This window comes from Onychomys torridus, chromosome 8, assembly GCF_903995425.1.
Source record: "Onychomys torridus chromosome 8, mOncTor1.1, whole genome shotgun sequence".
Classification (NCBI taxonomy): Eukaryota; Metazoa; Chordata; class Mammalia; order Rodentia; family Cricetidae; genus Onychomys; species Onychomys torridus.
In genome coordinates this window covers 15848774-15870842 of record NC_050450.1, presented here as the reverse complement: position 1 = coordinate 15870842, position 22069 = coordinate 15848774, and the positions used below count along the sequence as shown (strand labels likewise).

Genomic DNA, 22069 nt, shown 5'->3' with positions numbered 1-22069 from the left:
TTTTTCTTCCTTTTTTATCTTAAATTTTATTTTGTTTTATTTTGGGAGGGAGGTTTCATGGGCAGAGGTCAGATTCTAGGGAATGGGAGATGGGTGGGATCAGAATGCATGATGTGAAAGACACAAACAATAAATAAAAGAAGATATTTTTTAAAAAGCATCCAACAAATGGTAGGTGTGACACTTACTGCTTCCTAGAAGAGCAAAGGTCAAGTGCCAAACACTCCGAGTGACCGCAACAGAGCCAGCTCTGGACAAGAGGGGCACAGGGCTGCCCCTCACTCTACTCCTTTGCACCTTCTGGGTCTGGGAGCTCACCCAAGAGGCCAGAGGAGGTCTTTCTACTCAGAGCTTCTCTCCAGTCACAAGAGCTGAGGTGGGGTCTATAGGATTTGTTGGGGGTAGTGATAGTCTTTTGAGGCTCCAGCTGGTCCAGGGCCCTGAGGAACTAGAGGTACCAGCTCTCCAGAGGCCAAGAGTTCATTCTGATGAGCCTAATTGGCAATTCCTATGATCACTGCTCCATCAGCCTTGACTCACCTAGAAACATCTGAGGCTATACATGTCCTCTCATACATTTCAGGTTTTGAAGTCACTGACATGAGGTAACCATGCCTGCACTTTACCCCCAATGCAAATCACACAAACACACAGATCCACCGTAAGGACTATATTTGTCTGAGAATGGGTGGAAGGCCCTTCCAAAAGCAAAACAAAACAAACAAACAAACAAACAAACAAAAATGTAAGGGCCCTTCACAATAATAAACCCCTCAAGAATGCTACAGTCCTGTAGACCATGGTGAGTGGGGCCTTTGCCTCAGAGACAGAGGCAGCACAGAGAGAGCTCTTGCTTAATAGGAACTGCATGGGCTGCTCAAGTGAAATTGAAGCTAATGCTTGCAGGGTTTTGAAGGACCAGTCTGTAGAACCGACCATAGTAGGTTCCTCATCACCTCCTGAGCTGTGCTCAAACAATTCCAGTGAGAGGAAGTACCATACCTAGAATACCAGGCAAGCGGCACCCAGCAGCACCAGCACTGCTGCCCACTCTGCCAGCAGGATAGCTTCCACAGCTCTTGCTCCCGATCGCCACGGAAGCTGCCCGTTCCAATGTCTGTTCATAGTGAATGAAGGAGGAAGGTCAAGCCAAAGACAGAGGTTGGGGTCAGCAATGGACAGGTAGTATACCCTAGTCTATAGACCCTTATGGAAAAACTGCTTCCCACTTTCTCCCCTGAGAATATCCCCAAATCCATGACAGAAGAGTTCCACTTCTGGGTCCTTACATCATATCCCCACATCTTGATTTTTAGCCTTATAGTTATTTTTACAATAGAGACTTCCAGAACTGAAGAAAAATTATAAATTAATTAGTTTAACTCTTATTTCACAAATGAAAAAAGGGTGCTAGAAGTCGCCCAGAGAGCAAATACAAGCCAAGGCTAAGTACAAACTCTTCTAACCTGTCTTCACACACGGTTCCTAACCAAGTACAGCCCGCCCCCTTTGCTAACCTTTCATGCCCACATTCCATCGTCTTCCTGAAACCCTGTATATGTAGGCTTGCTCACTCACTCCCCTATTTGTCTTCCTAACAAGTCAGAAACATCTAGAGCAGGTTTTAGGTACAATTTTGTCTGGAGATTTTAGGAGGGATTCAGTTGCGAGCCTGAGTAAAGCTTCCAACCTTCACTGGGAAGTCTTTGAAATTCCCAAGATCTCAAGAAGATTGTAGAGATGATCTCACTAGTCATGTCATAAGAGTCAAAAGAGAGCAACCCTAATGTTGATGTTGCATGGACAGGACAAACTCAGAGCCTCCAGAGCAGTGTTCTCCACCTTCCAAATGCTGCGACCCTTTAATAATACAGTTCCTTATGTTGTGGTGACCCCAACCATAAAATCATTTTCATTGCTACTTCATAACTGTAATTTTCTACTCTTAGGAATCATAATCATAATGTAATATCTGTTTTCCAATAGACTTGGGCAACCCCTGTGAAAGGGTCATTTAACACCTCAAAAGGGCTCAACCCATGGGTTAAGAACCTCTGCTCAATGGGCAGAGTGGGTAGTGGTGCACATCTTTAATGCCAGGACTCAGGAGGCAGAGGCAAGCAAATCTCTGAGTCCAAGGCCAGCCTGGTCTACAAAATAAGTTCCAGGACAGTCAGGGTTACACAGAGAAACCCTGTCTTGAAAAGGGGAAAAACAAAAAACAAAAAACAACAAACAACAACTCTGCTCTAGAGTAAATCCAACTCTTCCCCTGATGTCCTTCCTGGGACGTCATCAGAAACATGTCTAACATACTCAGGCCTCCTATGGCAGACCACTCCAGGAATCTGAGGTTTTCCCTTAGTGGCCTGGACCCAGAGCCTCAGTCAGACACCTAGGACAGGCCCTTGGAACATGCCTCTCAGGCCTCTTCCCACAAGACTCCCTCTCTGGACATCTGACCCTTCAGAAGTCATTGCAGGCAGATCAATCTGAAACCAGCCTCCTTCTCTGGGGACTTCAAGTGTCACTAAGAACCTGAACTCTGTGCACCCCACCTCACCTGTTCAGTTACCAGGGAGCCCTTATGCCATTGAATCCTTTTTCTTTGGCAGCCTGTGGCCATGCAGAGAGCCACAGAAGGCCGAATATTCCTGAGATCCTATGGGGCTCACTCTAGAGGAGGAAGCTCAAAGCCAAGGGCAGAGCTAAAGCAAGCGCACACGCTACACTCCCTGACCCAGGCGGACCCTCCCTGGCCAGTGCTGAGGGCTCAGTGGGTTATACAGCAGGTTATAGAGCTACCTGCTATTACAGTCCTCTCAGTCCATTCTGGACCTGGGCCACATCCCTGCACCAAAGCCTGAATACAGTCCTGCATTAGTCCCTAAGGTCACCAAAACAGAATAGCACAAACTTAGCAGCTTCCAGGGGTAGAAATTCAGGGTTGGTGATGTAACTCAGTTGGTAGTGAGCTTGCTTAGACTGCATGAAGTTCTGGATTTCATCCATATCACTCCCTAAAATCAGGAAATGCGGCACGTGTCTGTAATCCCAGCACTCAAGGCAGAGGCAGGAGGATCAGAAGTTCAAGGTCATCTTCTGCTGTATAGTGAGTTCCGGACCAGCAAGGACTACATGAGATGCTATCTAAAAAGGGAGGAAGAGAAGAAAAGGAAAAACTATAGAGATGGTTGTGTGACTCTGAGCGCTTGTTGCTGTTCCAAGTTCAGTTCCCAGCACCTACACTGGGCAGCTTACAGCTGCCTACAGCTACGGTGCCAGGAATCGGACAGCCTCTTCTAGTTCATTAGACACATGTGGAATACAATCAATCACGTACACACACACACACACACACACACACACACACACACACACATCGACACGAGTAAAAATAAAAGTAAGCTGGGCAATGGTGGTGCACACATTTGATCCCAGCACTCAGGAAGCAGAGGCAGGTGGATCTCTGTGAGTTCGAGGCCAGCCTGGTCTACAGAGTGAGTTCCAGGACAGCCAGGTCTACACAGAGAAACCCTGTCTCAAAAATAAACAAACAAACAAATAAATAAATAAAAATAATAAATAAATATAAAAATTGAAAAATAAAAATAAATCTTAAAAAAAAAAGAAAGAAAGAAAAGGAGTAAAAATCCATTGGCCCCGCTTCCTCTGAGCCCTGGAGGGAGGGCTGTCCTGGCCCCCCCCCCCCACCCCCCCCCCCCCCCCACCCCCACTTCCTCTGAGCCCTGGAGGGAGCCTGTCTTGCTGCTCTGGCAATCCCTGGCTTACAGCTCCTCTTTCAGTTTCTGTCTCCATGGTCATGTGACCTTCTCCCCCTCCTCCCAGAGGGAAGCCCCCGCGTTGGACAGGGCCACTCTTCTCCTAGGAGCTCAACTACAGCAGCCACAAAGGCCCATTTGCAAAACACAGGTTTGGCTTAAGGCTTAAACACGTCCTTTAGGGGTTATGATCCAGCTCATAATTGGTGTCGTGATGGCCTTCATGCCTGTTCCCTTTGCTAGTCATGCTGGTACCACACCCCTTTTGGTTTGGATCACTTAAGGCCACGGAGCTCTCTGAACCTGGCCTCAATTTACTCATTGTCCAGACTGATCTACACTGAGTAACACGACAAGACACAGACCCTGATCCCTCCAGGGCAAAGGGCCATGCCCAATACTTCTTTAGATTTATGTCATCCATACCTGAAGAGCTATTATTCAAATCACCTTCACTCAGTATGACTTTCTAACCAGTCTCCAAAATGCCTGTCTCACTGTCAACCCCTGGCCCATGTCCAATTCCTGCTCATCCTTCTGAGCTCAGCTTTCAGGCTCATCCCATAGGAATTTCACACACACACACACACACACACACACACACACACACACACTCAAACTTAGGTGTGTCTGTTCTGTGTTCCTGAAGTACCTGTCACCTTTTCCCCCAGGGAGATGACAGGTGTTTGGCTGAGACGAAGCAGCTATCCCTGCACTCTGAGTACCAGATGAATGCACTGAGAACACGTGATAATAAGCCTCCTTTCCTGGTCAGTGTTTCTCAGGGCTATCTAAAAAAGACCACACAGCACCCCTTCCCATGCCCCTGTGTGTTCCCCACGGCCAGAGGAATGAGTGATGTCCCTCCTCGGTGCACCCCCTCCAGTTGTTCTTGTATTAGGCAAAGGAAGAGCCAAAGCTCTCCAGTGACCTAGAGGTCCATCCCCTCTGCCCCGCTTCCCCTGTGACCTCATCTCTTCTCCTGTACCACTTTGATCACTCTGGCCACACTTGAGAACTCCTCTTGGGCCACCTCAGTGTCCTCCTGGCTCATTGTGCTTCCTGTCCTCTCTTCTGAGTATGTTCTTCCCAGACAATTTCGTTCTGATGTTGCCATCTCTGTAAGGCTTATTCCAGCTAGCCCACTGCAGATGGTCTCCACTTAGCCTTGCTGTTTTTCCTCCCTAGTTTTATTTTTCTTCACTAGATCTACTGTTTCCTAATACACTGCTTAACTTACATAGTTTCTTCTTGGTTGGAACTTGTTTCCTTAGCACCTAGAATAGCTATCTGTGTGAATGGATACAAAGTGAGTGGGTGGAAAACAGTTGGATGGAAAATAGGATAAAATGGTGGCAAAATGAAAGACCTTTTTTCAACTTGGTAGCAAAATAGTTCCATAAGACAAGAGAAGTGCCATTGAGCCGTGTCCTGATGCCAATACTTAACCTCCACAGACCTAGTTCTCAGGTGATTAAAGGGTCCTAGAAGAGTTGCTTTCCTACCTTACCATGTAATAACTAAGTGAACAGAATTGCTGAACAAAATCTCCTCCCCTTAAAGACATTAGGATCTGATTAGAGGGAGAGATGAGTAGACAGGAAGCCAGAACTAACCACCCAGCATCAGTCTCCATGCCTGAGAAGGGACTGTGGACAACATAGGTAGTTGCTGAGTAGTTACTCATGAGATCTGAGGTTATTTCAGGTCAGATACTGTGGGAGGGGAGCAGTAATTATGGTTAAGAGGCTAGGAGAGAGCTGGGCAGAGCAGAGCACACAATGCCAGGCTAACAAGGGAGACCAGTGAGTTCCTTGAACTAGGTCTTGTGGTCACTGATAAACATTTTGTTGTTGCTGTTGTTGTTGCTCTTTTTTAAAAGAAGATTTATTTGTATGTATTTGTGTGTGATTGTGCTGAGTATGTGGGAAGCTGAATAGGCCAGAAAATGGCATCAGATACCCTGAAGCTGGATTTACAGGCAGTTGTAAGCCACCTGATGTGGGTGCTGGGACCCAAATTCAGATCCCCTCACAGAGCAGCAAGTTCTGATAACTACTGAGCCATCTCTCCAGTGCCCACTGATGCTCATTTCTAAAAGGTCTGGAGACCTACTCTGAGCAAAGGTTGGAAGTAACCTTCTGACACTGCTTCCTCCAGAACCAGGATGCGCCACAGTGCCCAGCTTCTAGAACTGCTAGGTGCCCAGACTCAAGCTTGGGCACTCCTGCTACCCACACGAGGAGCCCCAGCTACTCTACTGTCCAGTAGGGAGCCTCTGCTGCTGGCAGGAGGTCTATGAGAATGGGTGCCTCACAGGGTGGTCCTTCAGAAGTTGGTTTTGAGCAGCTTCTGTGAAAGATAGGGAGAGGCTTCTACATCCCACATACCCCTCCCTTGGCTCCCACAACACCCAGTGGCTGAGATCAAGAAGGGAGATGGAATCAGGGCCTCACAAAGAGAGCATGCTGTGCACAGATTTCCAACTTCTGAGTTCTTGCTCTTTCTGTCACTAGCCATCCAGAAAGCAGTTTTCCCTCCCCACCTCTACCTTGTTCTATAGCTGAGGCATACTCAGAAAGTCACCCTGCCTTTCAGCACCCTTACAGGCTGGGCAGCTGCTCCTGGAATTCTCCTCTCTGGCCAGTTGTCCATACATTCATTTAACGTTTCCCTTGGGTGTGTCATCAGAGCTCCAAATTAGCCATCAGGTCGTTGTGGGGCCACAGGAGCAGTAGGGCCAAGACAACAGGTGTGCCTTTGCCCAGCAGAAGACTATGCCCAAGGGACATAAGAACTAGACATTTGGAGGTAGCAGCTGCTAGAATCCTGAGGTTCACAGCTAAGGCACTATAGTGGGTTGAATGGTATGCTCTCAACATGTGTGTCCACCATAATCTGAGAATGTGACCTTATTTAGAAATAAGATTTTTGTAGATGTAATTAGTTAAGATGAGGACATGTTAGTTAGGGTGAGCCCTAAACCCAATGTCTTTAATAGCTTTATATGATGAGGTTAAAACATAAAAGTCCAGACAGGGGAGGAGGCCATAGGAAGGCAGAGGTGAGATTGGAAAGGTAAAGCTAGAAGCCAGGAACACCAAGGGTTACTAGTGGTTACAAGAAGCTAGAAAAGGCACAAAAGCTTCCTCCACAAGGGCCTTCAGAAGTATAGCCTTGATTTGGATTTCTAGCCTCTAGAACTGAACAAGAACACATTTGTGGGTTTGGTTTGGTTTGGTTTGAGACAGGATCTCACTGTAGACCAGGCTGGCCTTGAACTCACAGACATCCACCTGCTTCAATCTCCTAAATGCTGGGATTAAAGATATGTGCCACCACACCCAGCCATTTCTAACGTTTTAAGCCATCAAGTTTGGAGTGGCTTGTTATGACAACCACAGAAAAATGACCAGCACCTAAGCCTGGCCCTCTGAATCTGCCAGACACCCTCCCACACTAAGCCAGATGTGACCTCACTAGTCCCAGGCCCTAGTCCCTGCCCCTACACTCCTGGCATCCACATGCCTAGAAACCTGGTTTGAGCGCCCCCTCCCAGCCACAAAGCCTGCCTGACAAGTGTTCCCCCTTCCCTGCTCTCTTTGGCTACTTATTTTTAGCCCCTGATTCCATCTACCTTATATGGTTCTCTGTTCATCTCATGAGTATAGACTCCCCCTCTCTTGGTTTGTAAGCTCTTTGAGGACAGAGAATCCCAAAGATATTAACAGCCCTAGCAGGAGTGAAATGCTGATCGGTCCCTTAGTTGTTCTTGTCGCATGATATTTGAGGAAACTGGCAGCACATGTCGCTCAGCAGTGAAAATGATCTGATACTGTCACAGCCCTGTTAACGTTAACATTAAAAACCATCTAATATCAAAGAGCATTTTTGTGAAACAGTGTCTCACTATACAGCTCTGGCTGTTTTGGAACCCACTCTGTAGACCAGGCTGGCCTCAAACTCACAGAGATCCCCCTGCCTCTGCCTCTGAGGGATGGGATTAAAGGCATGAACCACCATGCCTGGCTCAAAGAATATTTTTAGCATCTGATAGACTTTTTTATTTATTTATTTATTTATTTTTGAGACAGGGTCTGTATATCCTAGCCTGGCCTTGAATTCACTATATATCCCAGTATACTGAGATGACCTTGAACTCCTGGTCCCTCTGTATCTACCTCCCAAGTGCTAGGATTATAGGCACACACCACCATGACCAGTTTTTGAGGTGCCAGAGATGAAGCCCAGGGCTTTGTACATGTTAGACAAGCACTGCACCAACTGAGCTGTTTTCCCCCAGCTCCCTTGTTCTCACATAGTCACATAGTGCCCGTGTTGTCAATAATACAAGTATTATTATCCCCATTAGTAGGTAAAGAAATGGTACAAGACGAGTATGGTGGTTCATGTCTATAATCCCAGCACTTAGGAGGTCAAGGGAGGAGGACTATGAGTTCAAGGCCAGCTACGTAGAGAGACACGAGAGATGCTGTTGACAGAAAGAAGGGCGGGAGATGAAGAGGAGGAGCCAAGGGTTTGCCTTTGTCAGTCAAGCTTTTCCCTATGGCCATCTAGGGAAAATTCTACTGGAGACAACTGGGCAACCAGGTCCTAACCAATGGCTACTTGGAAGAGGACCAGGGGCTGCAATTTGGCAGTGGCCTGCTGGAGGAGGGAAGGAAGGAGGGGACTCCCAAGCAAGCTCCAGGGCTCTCCCCTGGCTCAGTTCTGGGCTGAGCTCCCAGCACAACCCACTTCCTGTAAGCACTGAACTCCAGGCCAGGCTTTGCCTACACCTGTTTGAACTCAGAGTGCTATCCCTGCTCTAGAAGGATCCAAAAATATCTGAGAGGGAGAGAAGGGGGTGGATCTAGTCAAAGGAAGAGCAGGCTAGAGAGACAGCCACTTAGCTTAGCATTCAAGGCCCTTCCCAACTGGCTGTAACCCATCAGTATGGCCTTGTCTCCCCTGAACATGAGCTTCCCATTCTAGCCAGTGTGGCTCTCATCCTGTTCTTGCCGATGCAAAACTCGGAGCTTCTCCCATGCCTGTAGATAGTTCTGCTTACACAAATCATCTACTCATTCATTAGACATTATTAAATGCCTTCAGTGATCCAAGCTCCATTCTAAGGATTAGTAATGCAGTACAACAGTCCCTCTGGGCTTGCAGGGAGTATGTTCCAGGGCCCCGGGAGAGGCCTGAAACCACATAGTACTGAATTCTATATAGGCTGTTTTTTCCTGTACATGCATATCTATAATGAGTGTTAAACTTTATCTATTTATTTATTTGTTGGTGAGGAGGGTGCACACAAGCCATGGCACATGTATGGAGGTCAGAAGGCAATTTTCAGGGGTTAGTTTTCTACTTCTACCATGTGAGTTCTGGGGATGGAACTTGGGTTGTCAAGCCTGGCAGCAAATGACTTTGCTTGCTGAACCATCTCACTGGCCCCATACAGTTTTAATTTACAAATTAACTACAGTGATGGCTTGGAGATATAGGTCACTTGATAAAAGTGCTTGCCTAGCATGTACAAAAGCCCTGAGTTCCATCCTCAGAATCACATAAAGCCGGGTGTGTTCGTGCACACATGTAATCCCAGCACTTGGGAAGGAGGAGGCAGGACTATCAGGAGTTCAAGGCCATCCTAGGCTACATAGTGAATTTGATGCCTGGCTAAACTACCTGAGACCCTGCCTCAAGAAGAGGAAGATGGGGTGGCAGCCAAGCGGCTCAGTAGGAAAGGATGTGTGCTGCCAAGCCTGGGTAACCCACGTTTGAGCCCCAGAAGGACTTAGTCCTTCAAGTTGTCTTCTGACTTCTACACATGCACAGGCATATGTGTACATATGTGCAAACACACAGAGAAATAAATACATGTAATAAACTTTTAAATTAGGCACAGTGAGATAAGGCTTTAGCTCAGTGCCAGAGTATGTCCCAGCATGCATGAGACCCCAGGTTCAATCTGCACTGTGAGAGAGTGGGGTCCCAGCAAAAGAGTAACAGGTTAATAGTTAACTAGAACCGTTCTAACAATGTAACAGAATACTGTATGGAGATCGAAACAGTGGTCAGTAGGGCAATGCCATTGACCCTGACTCTTGAGAGAGAGAAGCAGGTGGATCTCTGTGAGTTCCAGAGCAGCTAGGCCAACACTATATAGTGAGGCTCTGTTAAAAAAAAAAAAAAGTTATTTAAAATTTATGAATTGTATATTTCTAGGATTTTCCTAGAATCTCTTTGAAGCATGATTGGTCATAGTAACTGAAAACAAAGCAATAGATTTTTAAAAACTACAACAAAGACAAGCAGTGGTGTGGCGGTGCACGCCTTTAATCCCAGCACTCAGGAGGTAGAAGCAGGTGGCTCTCTGAATTTGAAGCCAGCCTGGTTTATAGAGCTAGTTCCACGATGGCTAGAGATACACAGAGAAACCCTGTCTCAACAAACAAACAGACAACAACAAACACTACTTATTTACTATGTAAGAGAAATAATAAAAATCTAGTCTCTTGCCGTCTGGAAGCTGATGGTCTGGTAATTTCCCTTCCTACAAGCTGAATCCCTCCTCGGAGCCGACCTTCCTAACTATCCTCTGCACGCCAACCACAGTGTAGGCTGCAGGGGGTGTTAGTTACATTTTTTTACAGTGCAAGTCATCTCCCCAAATAGAAGGTCATCTCTTCAGGGCAGAGACACAATCCATTCTTGCCTGTACCGTGTGGCTCAGCCAGGACCTTGAAGGTCCTGAGAAGGGTCTGGGAGAGCTAGAGACCCCACATCTGCCTCAGCTCTCCCTCCTCAGGGGTAAAATACCCCCACTCCTTGTACTCACTCAAGTTCCCAAAGAGCTTGGTCATTTTTGTTGCTTCCTCAGACTTCTGATTCCATCCTGACCAGAATCCACCTCAGTCTCCTTAACTAAAGGGTGTTCTCAAAGGAAGACTACACCCACATTCTGCAAGTCTCTGATGGACCTTCTACAGCCTAAGGTCGACACATAGCCCACACCCACACAGTAGCTAGCACACTCCAAACAGAGGGAAGAAGCAAGAATGCCCAAGGAGGCTGTGAAAAGAAGACCCTGGGAACGGAGTAGAGAGACCCTTAGAGAGGTCCCATCCTTGCTAAGACAGTGTCCCATATTGATGACAGTGGCCTCATTGATGGCCGCCCTGCTGTCCTGAACCCCACACAGCACCATCTCAGGAAAGACAGACTTTCAGAATGGCTCCCACTGGCATCAATGTCTTCTTGTCCTCAGAATCTGGCTGTGGGCATACTCACCCCAGGGCAGATGAAAGCATCCCTCCCTCCATACTAGCTGAGGAATAACTGGTAAGCTAGAGTGAGGAACCCGCTATAATGTACTGGCCTTGGGAGTATGAATGGTTGAGCTCTCAGCCCTTGAATTCTGATTAAATTCTGACCAAATTCTACTTGTTAACTATTTATATTCAGGTTATGAATAAAACTAATACATTGTTACTTGTGCTTCTGGTTTAATTCTGACACTTGAATTCTGATTCTCCATGAAAGTTTTCTATCTTGCAATTGAGCAGTTCAGGAATGGCTGCTCTGGGAAGGAGGGTGAATACATTGGTTGACAAGAGACAGGCATGTCCCTGAGCTGGAAGGAACCTGGAACCTTGATTGTAAGTAAAATCCACCTTCAGGAGTGGAAAAGAAAGAGGCAGAAACCAGATGGATTAAAACTTCTTGCCAGGCATGGTGGAGCACACCTTTAACCCCAGAATTCAGAAGGCAGAGGCAGGCAGATCTCTGGGTTTGGAGGCCAGCCTGGTCTACAGAGTGAGTTCCAGGACAGCCAGGCTACACAGAGAAACCCTGACTGAGGGGTGAGGGAGAGGAAGACTCCTCAATCTACCAGAAACACAACAATCAGGCCAACAGGAGAAAGACTAGTTTCCAAAAATTCAAATGAATCTGACAGTCCTATTTGTTCCCTAAAGTATACCTGTCACCTTCTCCTGCTGAGCACACCGGCCTGGGGTGGACCCAGGGGACTGAGACCTCTGGAACACTGAACCAATCCAAAGCCCAGTTACAACTGAGTTCCCATGGCTTCAATTCTTCCTCAGCACCAGGCAGAAAATGGCCCACTCCACAGCGCAGCCCATGCACTCAGAACTCATGGACATCGCCTGTGCACTCAGAACTCATGGACATCCCCTGTGCACTCAGAACTCATGGACATCGCCTGTGCACTCATGGACTATCCCCTGTGCACTCAGAACTCATGGACATCCCCTGTGCACTCAGAACTCATGGACATCCCCTGTGCACTCAGAACTCATGGACATCGCCTGTGCACTCAGAACTCATGGACATCCCCTGTGCACTCAGAACTCATGGACATCCCCTGTGCACTCAGAACTCATGGACTATCCCCTGTGCACTCAGAACTCATGGACATCCCCTGTGCACTCAGAATTCATGGACTATCCCCTGTGCACTCAGAACTCATGGACATCCCCTGTGCACTCAGAATTCATGGACTATCCCCTGTGCACTCAGAACTCATGGACATCCCCTGTGCACTCAGAACTCATGGACATCACCTGTGTACTCAGAACTCATGGACATCCCCTGTGCACTCAGAACTCATGGACATCACCTGTGCACTCAGAACTCATGGACATCCCCTGTGCACTCAGAACTCATGGACATCACCTGTGCACTCAGAACTCATGGACTATCCCCTGTGCACTCAGAACTCATGGACTATCCCCTGTGCACTCAGAACTCATGGACATCGCCTGTGCACTCAGAACCCGTGGACATCGCCTGTGCACTCAGAACTCATAGACTATCCTTTGACTGTATTGTGATTAAGGGATGCCACAGGCCTTGCTCACCAAAGCAATGGGAAATTCCGCCTGAGAGATGCATTCCTTGAGCTAAAATGTGAACCCTCTAGAACAAAGTGATCACAGAAAATGACAATCCAAACTGGTAAGCCCTGGTCTTCCATGGACGTGCTTGTAACTTTTCCTGACTGCACTACATTAGGTAGTGGAAGTGAACGACAGAACAGGTGCTGGCAGAGAGGCGAGAAGTGAGACACCAAAGAATTACAGGGCCCTGCAGGGTGGATGCATCAGGAAGACAGGCAGCTTCAGCTACAACACCTTTGTGAGAAGGCGGGCAAGGAAAGAACTGAGGATTCTGAGGAGCCCAGGCGCTCAACACAGAAATGAAGGATTCAAGCCTTACCCATCTAAGGTGCTCCTCTTGTTCATCCCCTTTGTCCATGAGAAGGATGGAGGCCTCCCATCCAAGATGAAACCAGTGGGGAGACCTGATCCTAGGTGCCTGTCCTCATCCCACAATGAAGAATAACAAGATCACCCTTCAGGTAACTCAGGCCATGTGCCTCCCCTCCCCTGTCAGCTTCCACTTTAAACAAACAAAAACAAAAACAAAAAAACACCATGAATCCAGATGGGACCAGAACACACAGCTTTACCCACAGTCGATTCAACAGGTATTTGTTAAGTCCATGTCCTGGAAGATGGAGTCTGAGGCAAGTTGTTTTCTACTGAAGCCACTGTGACTGAAGGAGGTGGGCCCGCCAGCACGCACTCTAATGAAATGCTGGCTTATTGTCCCCCTCCAGCCCCCTCTTCCAGGCATCTTACAGTGGTTCCTCAACAGTGGAGACTAGCATGGCTCAACTCAAACTCACAGCGGCAAGTCTCCGAACTATACACAGCTCCTGAAAGATTTGTCTGCCTCTCCACCCCATGGCCTTGCATACCTGCTGGAGCAGTGGTTCTCAATCTGTGGGTCACAACCCCTTTGGCAAACCTCTGTCTCCAAAAATATTTACATTACAATTCATAACAGTAGCAAAATTACAGTTATGAAGTCGAGATGAAAATAATGTTATGGTTGGGGGTCACCACAACATGTATTAAAAAGTCGCAGCATTAGGAAGGTTGAGAACCGCTGTTCTAGAGAAATCCCCAGTGTAGGCCAGGATCCTACAGGCATACTTCCTAGTTGAGCTCCTTGGATAGCATGGGCCACTGAGGCCGATTCTAACTCATGATATCTATCCAAGGCCTCTTCAGTGCTTCTCATCAGAGCCACAGTAGGCTTAGGCCTTTGGTGCCCTGCTTGGGTATTCTGCTATCTTAGACACCCCATTTGCCATCTCCTTCTTGTCCTTGTTTTTAAGTCAGGGTCTCATGGGGTCCAGCCTGTCTCTGACTCACTCTGTAGCCCAGGATGACCCTGAACTGCTGTTCTCTTAACCTCACTCCCGAGTGCTGGCATTACCAGCGTTTGCCACCATTCCCAGTATTGTGTGGTGCGGGGAGTTAAACCCAGGCCTTATGTGTGCTAGGCAATCACTCTCCTAACTGAACCGTAACCCTAGCCCTTCCCTATGCTCTTCAACCTTTGCCTTTCCACAAGATCCTTCCCTATTGGCTCAGAAACATGCTCAGTGTTAACATTTCTCTGTCTGCAATGCCTTCTGGCCCCGAATTCTTTACTGCTTTTATCCCCCTACTTAATCTTTAAGTCCCCAAATCTAAATATGTTGCCTCTGTGTGATCACTAAATACTCTTAAATCCCTCATAATCTGCCGGTGACCTCTGGGTTGTCAAAATCAACACCTCATCGTCCCTCACGTCTCTGTGACATTTAATATCCTTGACTGCCCCTTCCTCTAGGAGACATCCTTTCCCTTGGCCATCAGGACACTCTCTTTCCTTGTATTCCTTCCCATCTTTCTGAAATTCATTTATTTATTATCATCTTCCTCTTCCTAATCTTCAATTCCAGTGTCCTTCAAAGATTAGTCCTTGGTCTTATTTCCTCCCTCTGTAATGGCTCCCCCGTTCCCAGCCTTGAAGGTCTTTGAATAATGAGTTGTATCTCTACATTTCTAGGCCTAGTTTTAATCTAGTCTTAGCTCCAATCCATCTTTCCTCTGTTTTTGTTTGTTTAATACAGGCCCTCTACCAGCCCAGGATGACCTTGAATTCATGATCCTCCTACCTCTGTCTCCCAAGCTGTGTCAATATACCCAGTCTAATCTCATCTTTCTAAACACTGGACTGTGGCACTCAAAATGACCAAAATTGAACTTTGTGTGTATATAACAGGGTCTCACTCCTGACTGGCCTGGAACTCACTAGGAAGACCAAGCTGGTCTCGAACTCACAGAGACCCACCTGCCACTGTCTCTCCAGTGCTAGAATTAGTCATGTATCACCACACTCAGTCCAAACTGAACATTTAGAATGTGTTCTCTCTTACACAGCAATGTCTTTTTCTGGCAGTCGCTCCAGTGACCTAACGGCAGCCTGTGGGGCTTCCTGCAGCCTGCTCAGGTTGAGAAGTCTGGCTTTGGGGCCCCAACTCTGTTAGGGTTGCCTCTGTGCTGCACATAAGTTTGCTGGGGTCTTTCTTCTCTGACGTATCCTCCTGACGTGGCTGACTGATCAGTTCCCCCAGCCCCACTTCTCCCAGTCAACATAACCAGGAACATTTTCTCAGAGTCCTCCATGGTTACCCACTGTCCACAGAATAAAGTGGACACCTCAGCCACCACTCAAGGCCATCCACACTTCACTCCATGAGGTCACCTCATCCTGTTCCCTTTACATGCATTCCCTTCCTGCTATCTTCCCATATCTGAACCCTGCTTTCCGAAGTCCCAGCTCCATCTTCCTTAATCTAGAAATTCTCCTCAGGGCCAGCAAATGGCTCGGCAGGTAAGGGTGCTTGCTGCCAAGTCTGATGACCTTAATCAGATCGCCAAGACTCCCAAAAGTTGTCCTCTGACCTCTACATACATGTTGTGGCATATGCATGCCCTTCCCTAATCAATAAACACAAATATTATTTATTTCATAAAAAGACAATCCTCAATCCACTCAGCCCAATAACCCTCCTTCAGCTTCTCACGCTGTCAAGTCTCCATTATGATGGCATCTTATCAGCCCAGGGATAGCTGTAAAGAGGCAGCTGTCTTTCCTTCCTTCTAAGCCAAAGGCATGCCAAAATGTCTTCTGAATTCCTCCCATATTGTACTTTAAAACACAGCAGGCACAATAAAATATAGGACGACTTTATAAAATGATGAACTATTGCAAGCTGTGTGGATGAACGGCTTCAGATACTCAAGCAACGTCACACAATAGGCTTAGACTTGGGTTGGGAGTAGAGAATGTGCCCACCCCCACAGCAACAGACCCTGTTCTGTACAGCACACTCTCCCAGCTGTCACTTCATTCCAAGGGAAGCATAGCGTCCAGCCCCGCCCCCTCGCAGGCCAAGCCAGCAGCAGAATCAGCCATCTTGTCTCCTCCCTTTGTGTCCACAGGAACTGGGGTGTTCTCAGTCTACACTCACAAGCAGGCACCAAATGGCCAGCTGGTTGCAACTGGCCTTCTCTTCACCTCCCTCAGGAGGTGAGTGGGCAAAAGTGCAGGGAAAGAGGGAAGAGACCTCAATCCTGGTTCTGGCCCACCATGAACTAGCTATCTCATATATGGGACAAAAACAGAATTCCCCAAACTGTGGTTCCCCGCGACACTAGGGAAAGTGTCCTGTTTCGAAGGGATGAATCCATAAGCATATCCTGGCATAGCACTGCACAGATTTCATGTGGAAAATGAAAGACAAGATGCACTTGGGCTTGTCCAGCTTTCTCAAGCTAGTAGGGAACATCGCTTTGGAAGCCAGAAAGGTCAGCTCCCAAAGGTCAGGTCTGAGGTCAGCTCTCTCCCCAAGAACCCTGAATTCACTCCCCTCAAAGCCTCCCAACAGAAGACAGTAGAAGCTGAACTGCCCTCTGTGGAAGAGACAGGAAGTTTCCTTCTAGATATACCAGCCTTATAGGAGTGACAGCCTCAAGGAGTGACATGGACACATTGCCCTTGGCAATAGACAGGAACCCCCAGCATACACCAACCCCTTACCATTGGGATGGCAGAGGGGGGCCAGAGAAGAATCAAATATCTACAAACCAGGGCTGAGATGGGTATGGTGGGGGGAATGAATGGACACAAAAACCCTAGATTCCTGATCAAGGAACAGGAATCTAAAGTATCATGAATTAGCCTTTAGCCATACACACCAAGGGCTTCATCCCTAACAAATGCTTTCTTAGCAGTACCTACTTACCCAACCCTCCAGGGAGTCAAAGGATCCAAAGCAACATTCTCAGAAACTTCCTGGGTGGCCTCATCCCCAGCCCCTTTTCACATCCACCCACAGGGGCTGTCAGAGGAAGGCAGTCAGGGGAGAACACAGTTCCCCAGTGGAGTACTAACACACTGAAGCATGTGCCTCTGTCACTGACTAGAAAGGCCCCTTCACTTCTCTGGGTTTTCCTCTCCTTCACTGTCCACAGAAAACATTGATTAAATCATCTCTAGGGTTCTTGAGCACCTATCTCTCTGCCAGGTGCTTAGGCTACGGAAAGCACTCAGGTAATTTCAAAGAACTCAGGGCAACATGACAAGGGTGGAGCCTAGAGGAGTCTGGGAACAGGAGCCATGGCTGCTCCAAGTGCTGCTATAGGTCCGTGTGACTAACAACTAGAGAAACAGGGATGCTGAGTCTTCTAGTGAGAAGAAGAAGCAACAGGAGTTTCAAAGGCAGTCAGCCAGTCTCGAGGAAACGTGGGAGCAATGTGGGAAAGATAAAAACAGCTAGAGTTCTGGGGTTCCTAGCCTTGGAAGTGGAGGTGGGGCTAGAGGAGACATCTGCTTCTTCCAGCCCAGGGCAGAGCAAAGCAGGAGGTAGATAACAGGAGGAAGAGTGGGGAGAAGAGTCCAGGTACAAAGGCATGACCTTTGACCAGGATGGCAATTCGGGGAAAACAACCACTAGGGAAGATGGCTGTTATAAGGGCATACAGAGACGGTCTGGGCTCTTATAACCTCCAGCAGCCACCTTACAGTATCCAGTCTACGCAGAGCAGTGGGCACTGAGCTGAAGGAGCAGGCAGGGGAAGCTGCACACTAATGGACAGGCAGGAGCAGGCTCACACTGGGTGCAGAAGGCAACAGCCTGGAGAAACGCTCACACAAACCCCATGCCTCTTTCCCCTGTAGCAAGAGCTCTGAGCAGAGCTTTTGGAATATTCTGGATATCCACTTTCCTCTATATGAAGAGAGAAAATAAAAGATGCCCCTAAAAGGACAGAAATTCCTGGGACTCTGCTATGTGGAGGCTTCAAGGTGGCAGCCAGGGCTGGACCAGCAGAGGAGGGCCTGGGAAGGGGGAGGGTGGCAGCGACTTCAGGCTCAGGATCCAGTTACAGGACTGTTTCCATACTTAGCCACCTGACAGCCGCTTGGAATACTCACCACTGCAGCCACCACAGCCCCACAGACCAAATTAACTCAAGGGCAGACAAGGGCAGGGCCAGCAGCAAGCTCAAAGGTCCAGAGGCCCCCAGCCTTATCTCTTGCACCCCCAAAGAATGGCTTTTGTTTCTCCTAATGCCTGTTCTCTCACTGGAACGGTACCTCTGTAGCTCCATAGTCTCATGAGACAGAACCTTAAAGATCTAAGACCAGACCCACAAACCTCATGATCTCATGTGCAAAGACTAAATCTAGTACAGAAGACAAACCGGGGTGTCCTAGATCCCTAGGGGGAATCTTAGGGCACCTCCCCCAAAGAATCCCCAAGGGGAAGCTAGCCTTGGGAGTCTGAAGAACAAGAGAGGTGGAAAAATGATCGGGTGTCCCCTCCACAGCCTATAAATAACCCCCATGCTGCAACCCAAGCCACCGCCTCTGTCATACAAAGTGCTGAGATGTCAAAGGAAAGCCACGATGTGCAGAGCTGAACCCCTTCTTGATGAAAGACCCTGCCCCTCAGAGAGCTTTCTTCCATTCCTCTCTGCATCTGTCCGGCTGCTGTAACACAACCACCAATCCTCAACTTCATGTTCAGTACTACCTATTCTGACTCCAGTTCTGCCCACTGTTCATGATTCCCAGCTTTGCCTAGTGTCCCACTCTGTCCATGACATGCAAACCTAAGTCACTAGCTAGAACAGAGTCCTCTGTCCTATCTCCCACAAAGAGGGAAATTCTGAACCTCCAGTCCTAAGATTGTTATTTTTATCCATCTCAGAGATCCCTCTAGGCTTGACTTGGAGGGTCCTCTTTCCAGCATGTTCCAGCCAGACTCCTTTCTCTGAATCTGGCCCAGACCTCAGAACCATCTGCTCTCATCTCTTCTTAGAACCCCTCATGGGCCCCCAGTTCTCTCTAGCATCTCATCCTGTGTCGCAGGCCCCTGTGAGAAGGGCAGTGATACCAGCATGAAGCAAAGTTCTGCTGTCAGCCTAGCCCCTTACTCCAATAAAAACTTGGGCACATCAGGGGCCCAGCGGGAGCCATTTGTGCAGGGGGCTTACCTGCTTGTCCTGAAAGCAGCAGGGAGGCCAGGCAGCAGCAGAGCAGGAGCAGCGCCCTCATGGTGACTGCCAAGAGAGCCCAGCTGCTCCTCGCCTCTATTTATATGGTGGGTGCAGGCAGCCACAGCGGGCAGTGGAGGGCGGGGAGAAGGGTCACACAGTCACTAGGACAACTGGACAAACATGATGGGGAAGCCGCCCAGACCTCCAGGACTACTGCAGGTGTTACCCTAGCCTAAAGCACCAGAACCCAGAGCCCGGTACTGGCCTCTCCCCACATGCCCAGGATCTTTTGATCCAGAGTAGAGGCTAAGGGATAAAGTAAGATGGCCCTTCCAGGAGTTAGGAACCTGAGTCTTCCTAGAATATTTGCTGCCTTAAACCTAAAGTCTCAGACAGGTCCAGGACCTGGAAATTCCTCCAAGTGAAGGAATTATCAAACTGAATCAAAGCCAATCCTATTTGGTAGTCACTGATCTGCAATCTAGCAAATAAGAAAACCCTCAGCCTCTGACCTTTGAGGTCGATGACTACAAGCTTCCTCCCAGGGCCTCTGCATAGAGAATGCTGAGCAGAGGGAAAAGGGGGGACTCAGAGAAGCACTTAAGTGATGTGATGGCAGTTGGGGGTAGAGAAACAGATCCATTTCCAGTAGACGGGGGCTCCAGAATGTTTAGTCACCTCTGCAAAGGGCTATTTGATGCAGTCTTCCTCTGGGCCTTGTGGTACCCTGAAAGCCAGATGTAGGAAGCTGAGAGACAACAGATGCTGGCTTGTATGGCTATGGGGACAGTGTCACCAGGAAGAAAGGAGGTAGCAACTGGCCATGGAGTAAATGAGCTAAAAGTAAACTAGGCATTGGTTATGAGCTAGGAACTTTACACTTCTCAAAGTTTGTTTTTATTGTACTAGAAATTGAACATAGGACTTAGAGCATGTCAGAATACTTTACCAGAGAATCATATCCCTAGCCCCTGTGCTTTTCATTTTTAATAAGCTCTGTAGACCAGGTTGGCCTCAACTCAAGGATCTGCCTGTCTCTGCCTCCTGAATGCTGAGATCAAAGGTGTGCACCACCATGCCTAGTATACCACACCTATTTAAAGGGTACAAACTGATACAATTTGACTTATGTCTGCAACATATGTGCTAGCACAATTAAGATAATCAACAGATCCCTCTCCTCACAGTCTGGCAACCTCTAATCTACTTGCTGTCAATACAGGTTAGTTTGCATTTCATGACTATGGCTGTTTAAGGAAATCAATGTTCTTTATATGTTTCTTTCACTTACACAATTATTTTGTATACACTGTATTAATAGCTCATTCTTTTTATCAATGAATAATCTTCCACTGTATGAACAAACAATTGGTCATCTACTCACCTGCTAATAAACATGTGGGTTGTTTCTAAGATTAGACTATTAAAAGTAAATTATTGGGGTTGGGGAATTTAGTTCAGTGGTAGAGCACTTGCCTAGCAAGTGCAAGGCCCTGGGTTCAATTCTCAGCTCCAAAAAAAAAAAAAAGTAAATTATTATGAATATTTGTATGCATACAGTGTACAGATAGAAGCTTCCATTTCTCTTGGGTAACTGCCCAGGAGTGAAGTAGTTGCGTCATATGATATCTGCTTAAACTTTTCCCAAGGTGATTTACTGTTTTATGATCCTAAAAGTGCACTAGAATTTCAGTCCTTTCCCAGCCTAACACTTGATATGGTTGGTATATGTGGTTCTGGGAATGGAACTCAAGGCCTTCCATATGCTAGCCAAGAACTCCATCACTAAGCCATGCCTTAGCCCCTTACCTTTAGTGATTCGTTAGATGTACAGGTGTAGCTCACTGCAGAGTTTTTTTTTTTTTTTAAACAATTACTTTTAGTGTGTGCACGTGTGAGCACTTGAAAGGGTGTGTGTGTGTGTGTGTGTGTGTGTGTGTGTGTGTGTGTGCATGCACACATGCCATGATACACACAGAGCTCAGAAGACAGTTCTTTCTACCATCTGGATCTTGGGAGTTGCACTTAGGTCAATAGGGTTGGTGGCAAGTGCCTTTACTCACTGGGCCATCTCATCTCATTGCAGATTTAATTTGTATTTCCCTAATAACTAATAATATTAATGTTTTCACTTATTTACTATTTCTTAGGTATATTTTTTGTGAAATGCCTGCTCAAATTTTTTGTGCTCAAACTTATTATGAGATCTTTTGCTTAGTTTTGGCCCATATATGCTGGATACAAATCCTTTATCAGATAGATATGTGCTTATAAATATTCTTCTCTAAACTGTAGCTTGTCATTGCCTTCACTTAAATGCCTTTGAAGGAACAGAAGTTCTTGATTTTTATCAAATGCCATTTACCAATTTTTCTTTTATGAATTAAATTTTTATCTAAAAAATGGTATCTTATCTAAAAACTCTGCCTCAAAGTCACAGATTTTCATTGATATTTTCTTTCTGTCTGTGAAACAGGGCCTTATATGTAGCCCTTTCTGTACTAGAATTCTTTATATAGACCATGCCATCCTTGAACTCACAGAGATCTACCTGTCTCTGCTTCCCAAGTGCCCAGTGATTTACTTAGTTTGTGTATGAGTGCTTTGCCCACATGCATATAAGTGTTCTGCATGTGTGCCTGGTACCCACTGAAGCTAGAAGAGGGGATAGTTGTGAACCACTGTGTGTAACAGGTCTTTCTTGGGAGTGCTAGCTCCTGAATATTGATATGGTGACATTTTATTAATTATGAAAGCTTGGCCTTAACTTAGGCTTGTTCTCAACTAGATCTTAAAACCTAAATTAACCCATTTATATAACTTATGTTTTTTGGGTTTTTTGTTTGTTTGTTT

General features: G+C 47.1%; 1 protein-coding gene across 1 annotated transcript in view; it reads right to left on the bottom strand.

The window, feature by feature from the left end:
- Window positions 1–19281, bottom strand: part of Srl (sarcalumenin) — a 44258-nt gene extending 24977 nt beyond the window's left edge. Inside the window, exon 1 of the mRNA XM_036197668.1 lies at window positions 19214–19281. Within this exon, the coding sequence (XP_036053561.1) occupies window positions 19214–19274 (61 nt within the window). The 5' untranslated portion in view covers window positions 19275–19281. The remainder of the gene's footprint in view (window positions 1–19213) is intronic.
- Window positions 19282–22069: the final 2788 nt, after the last annotated feature.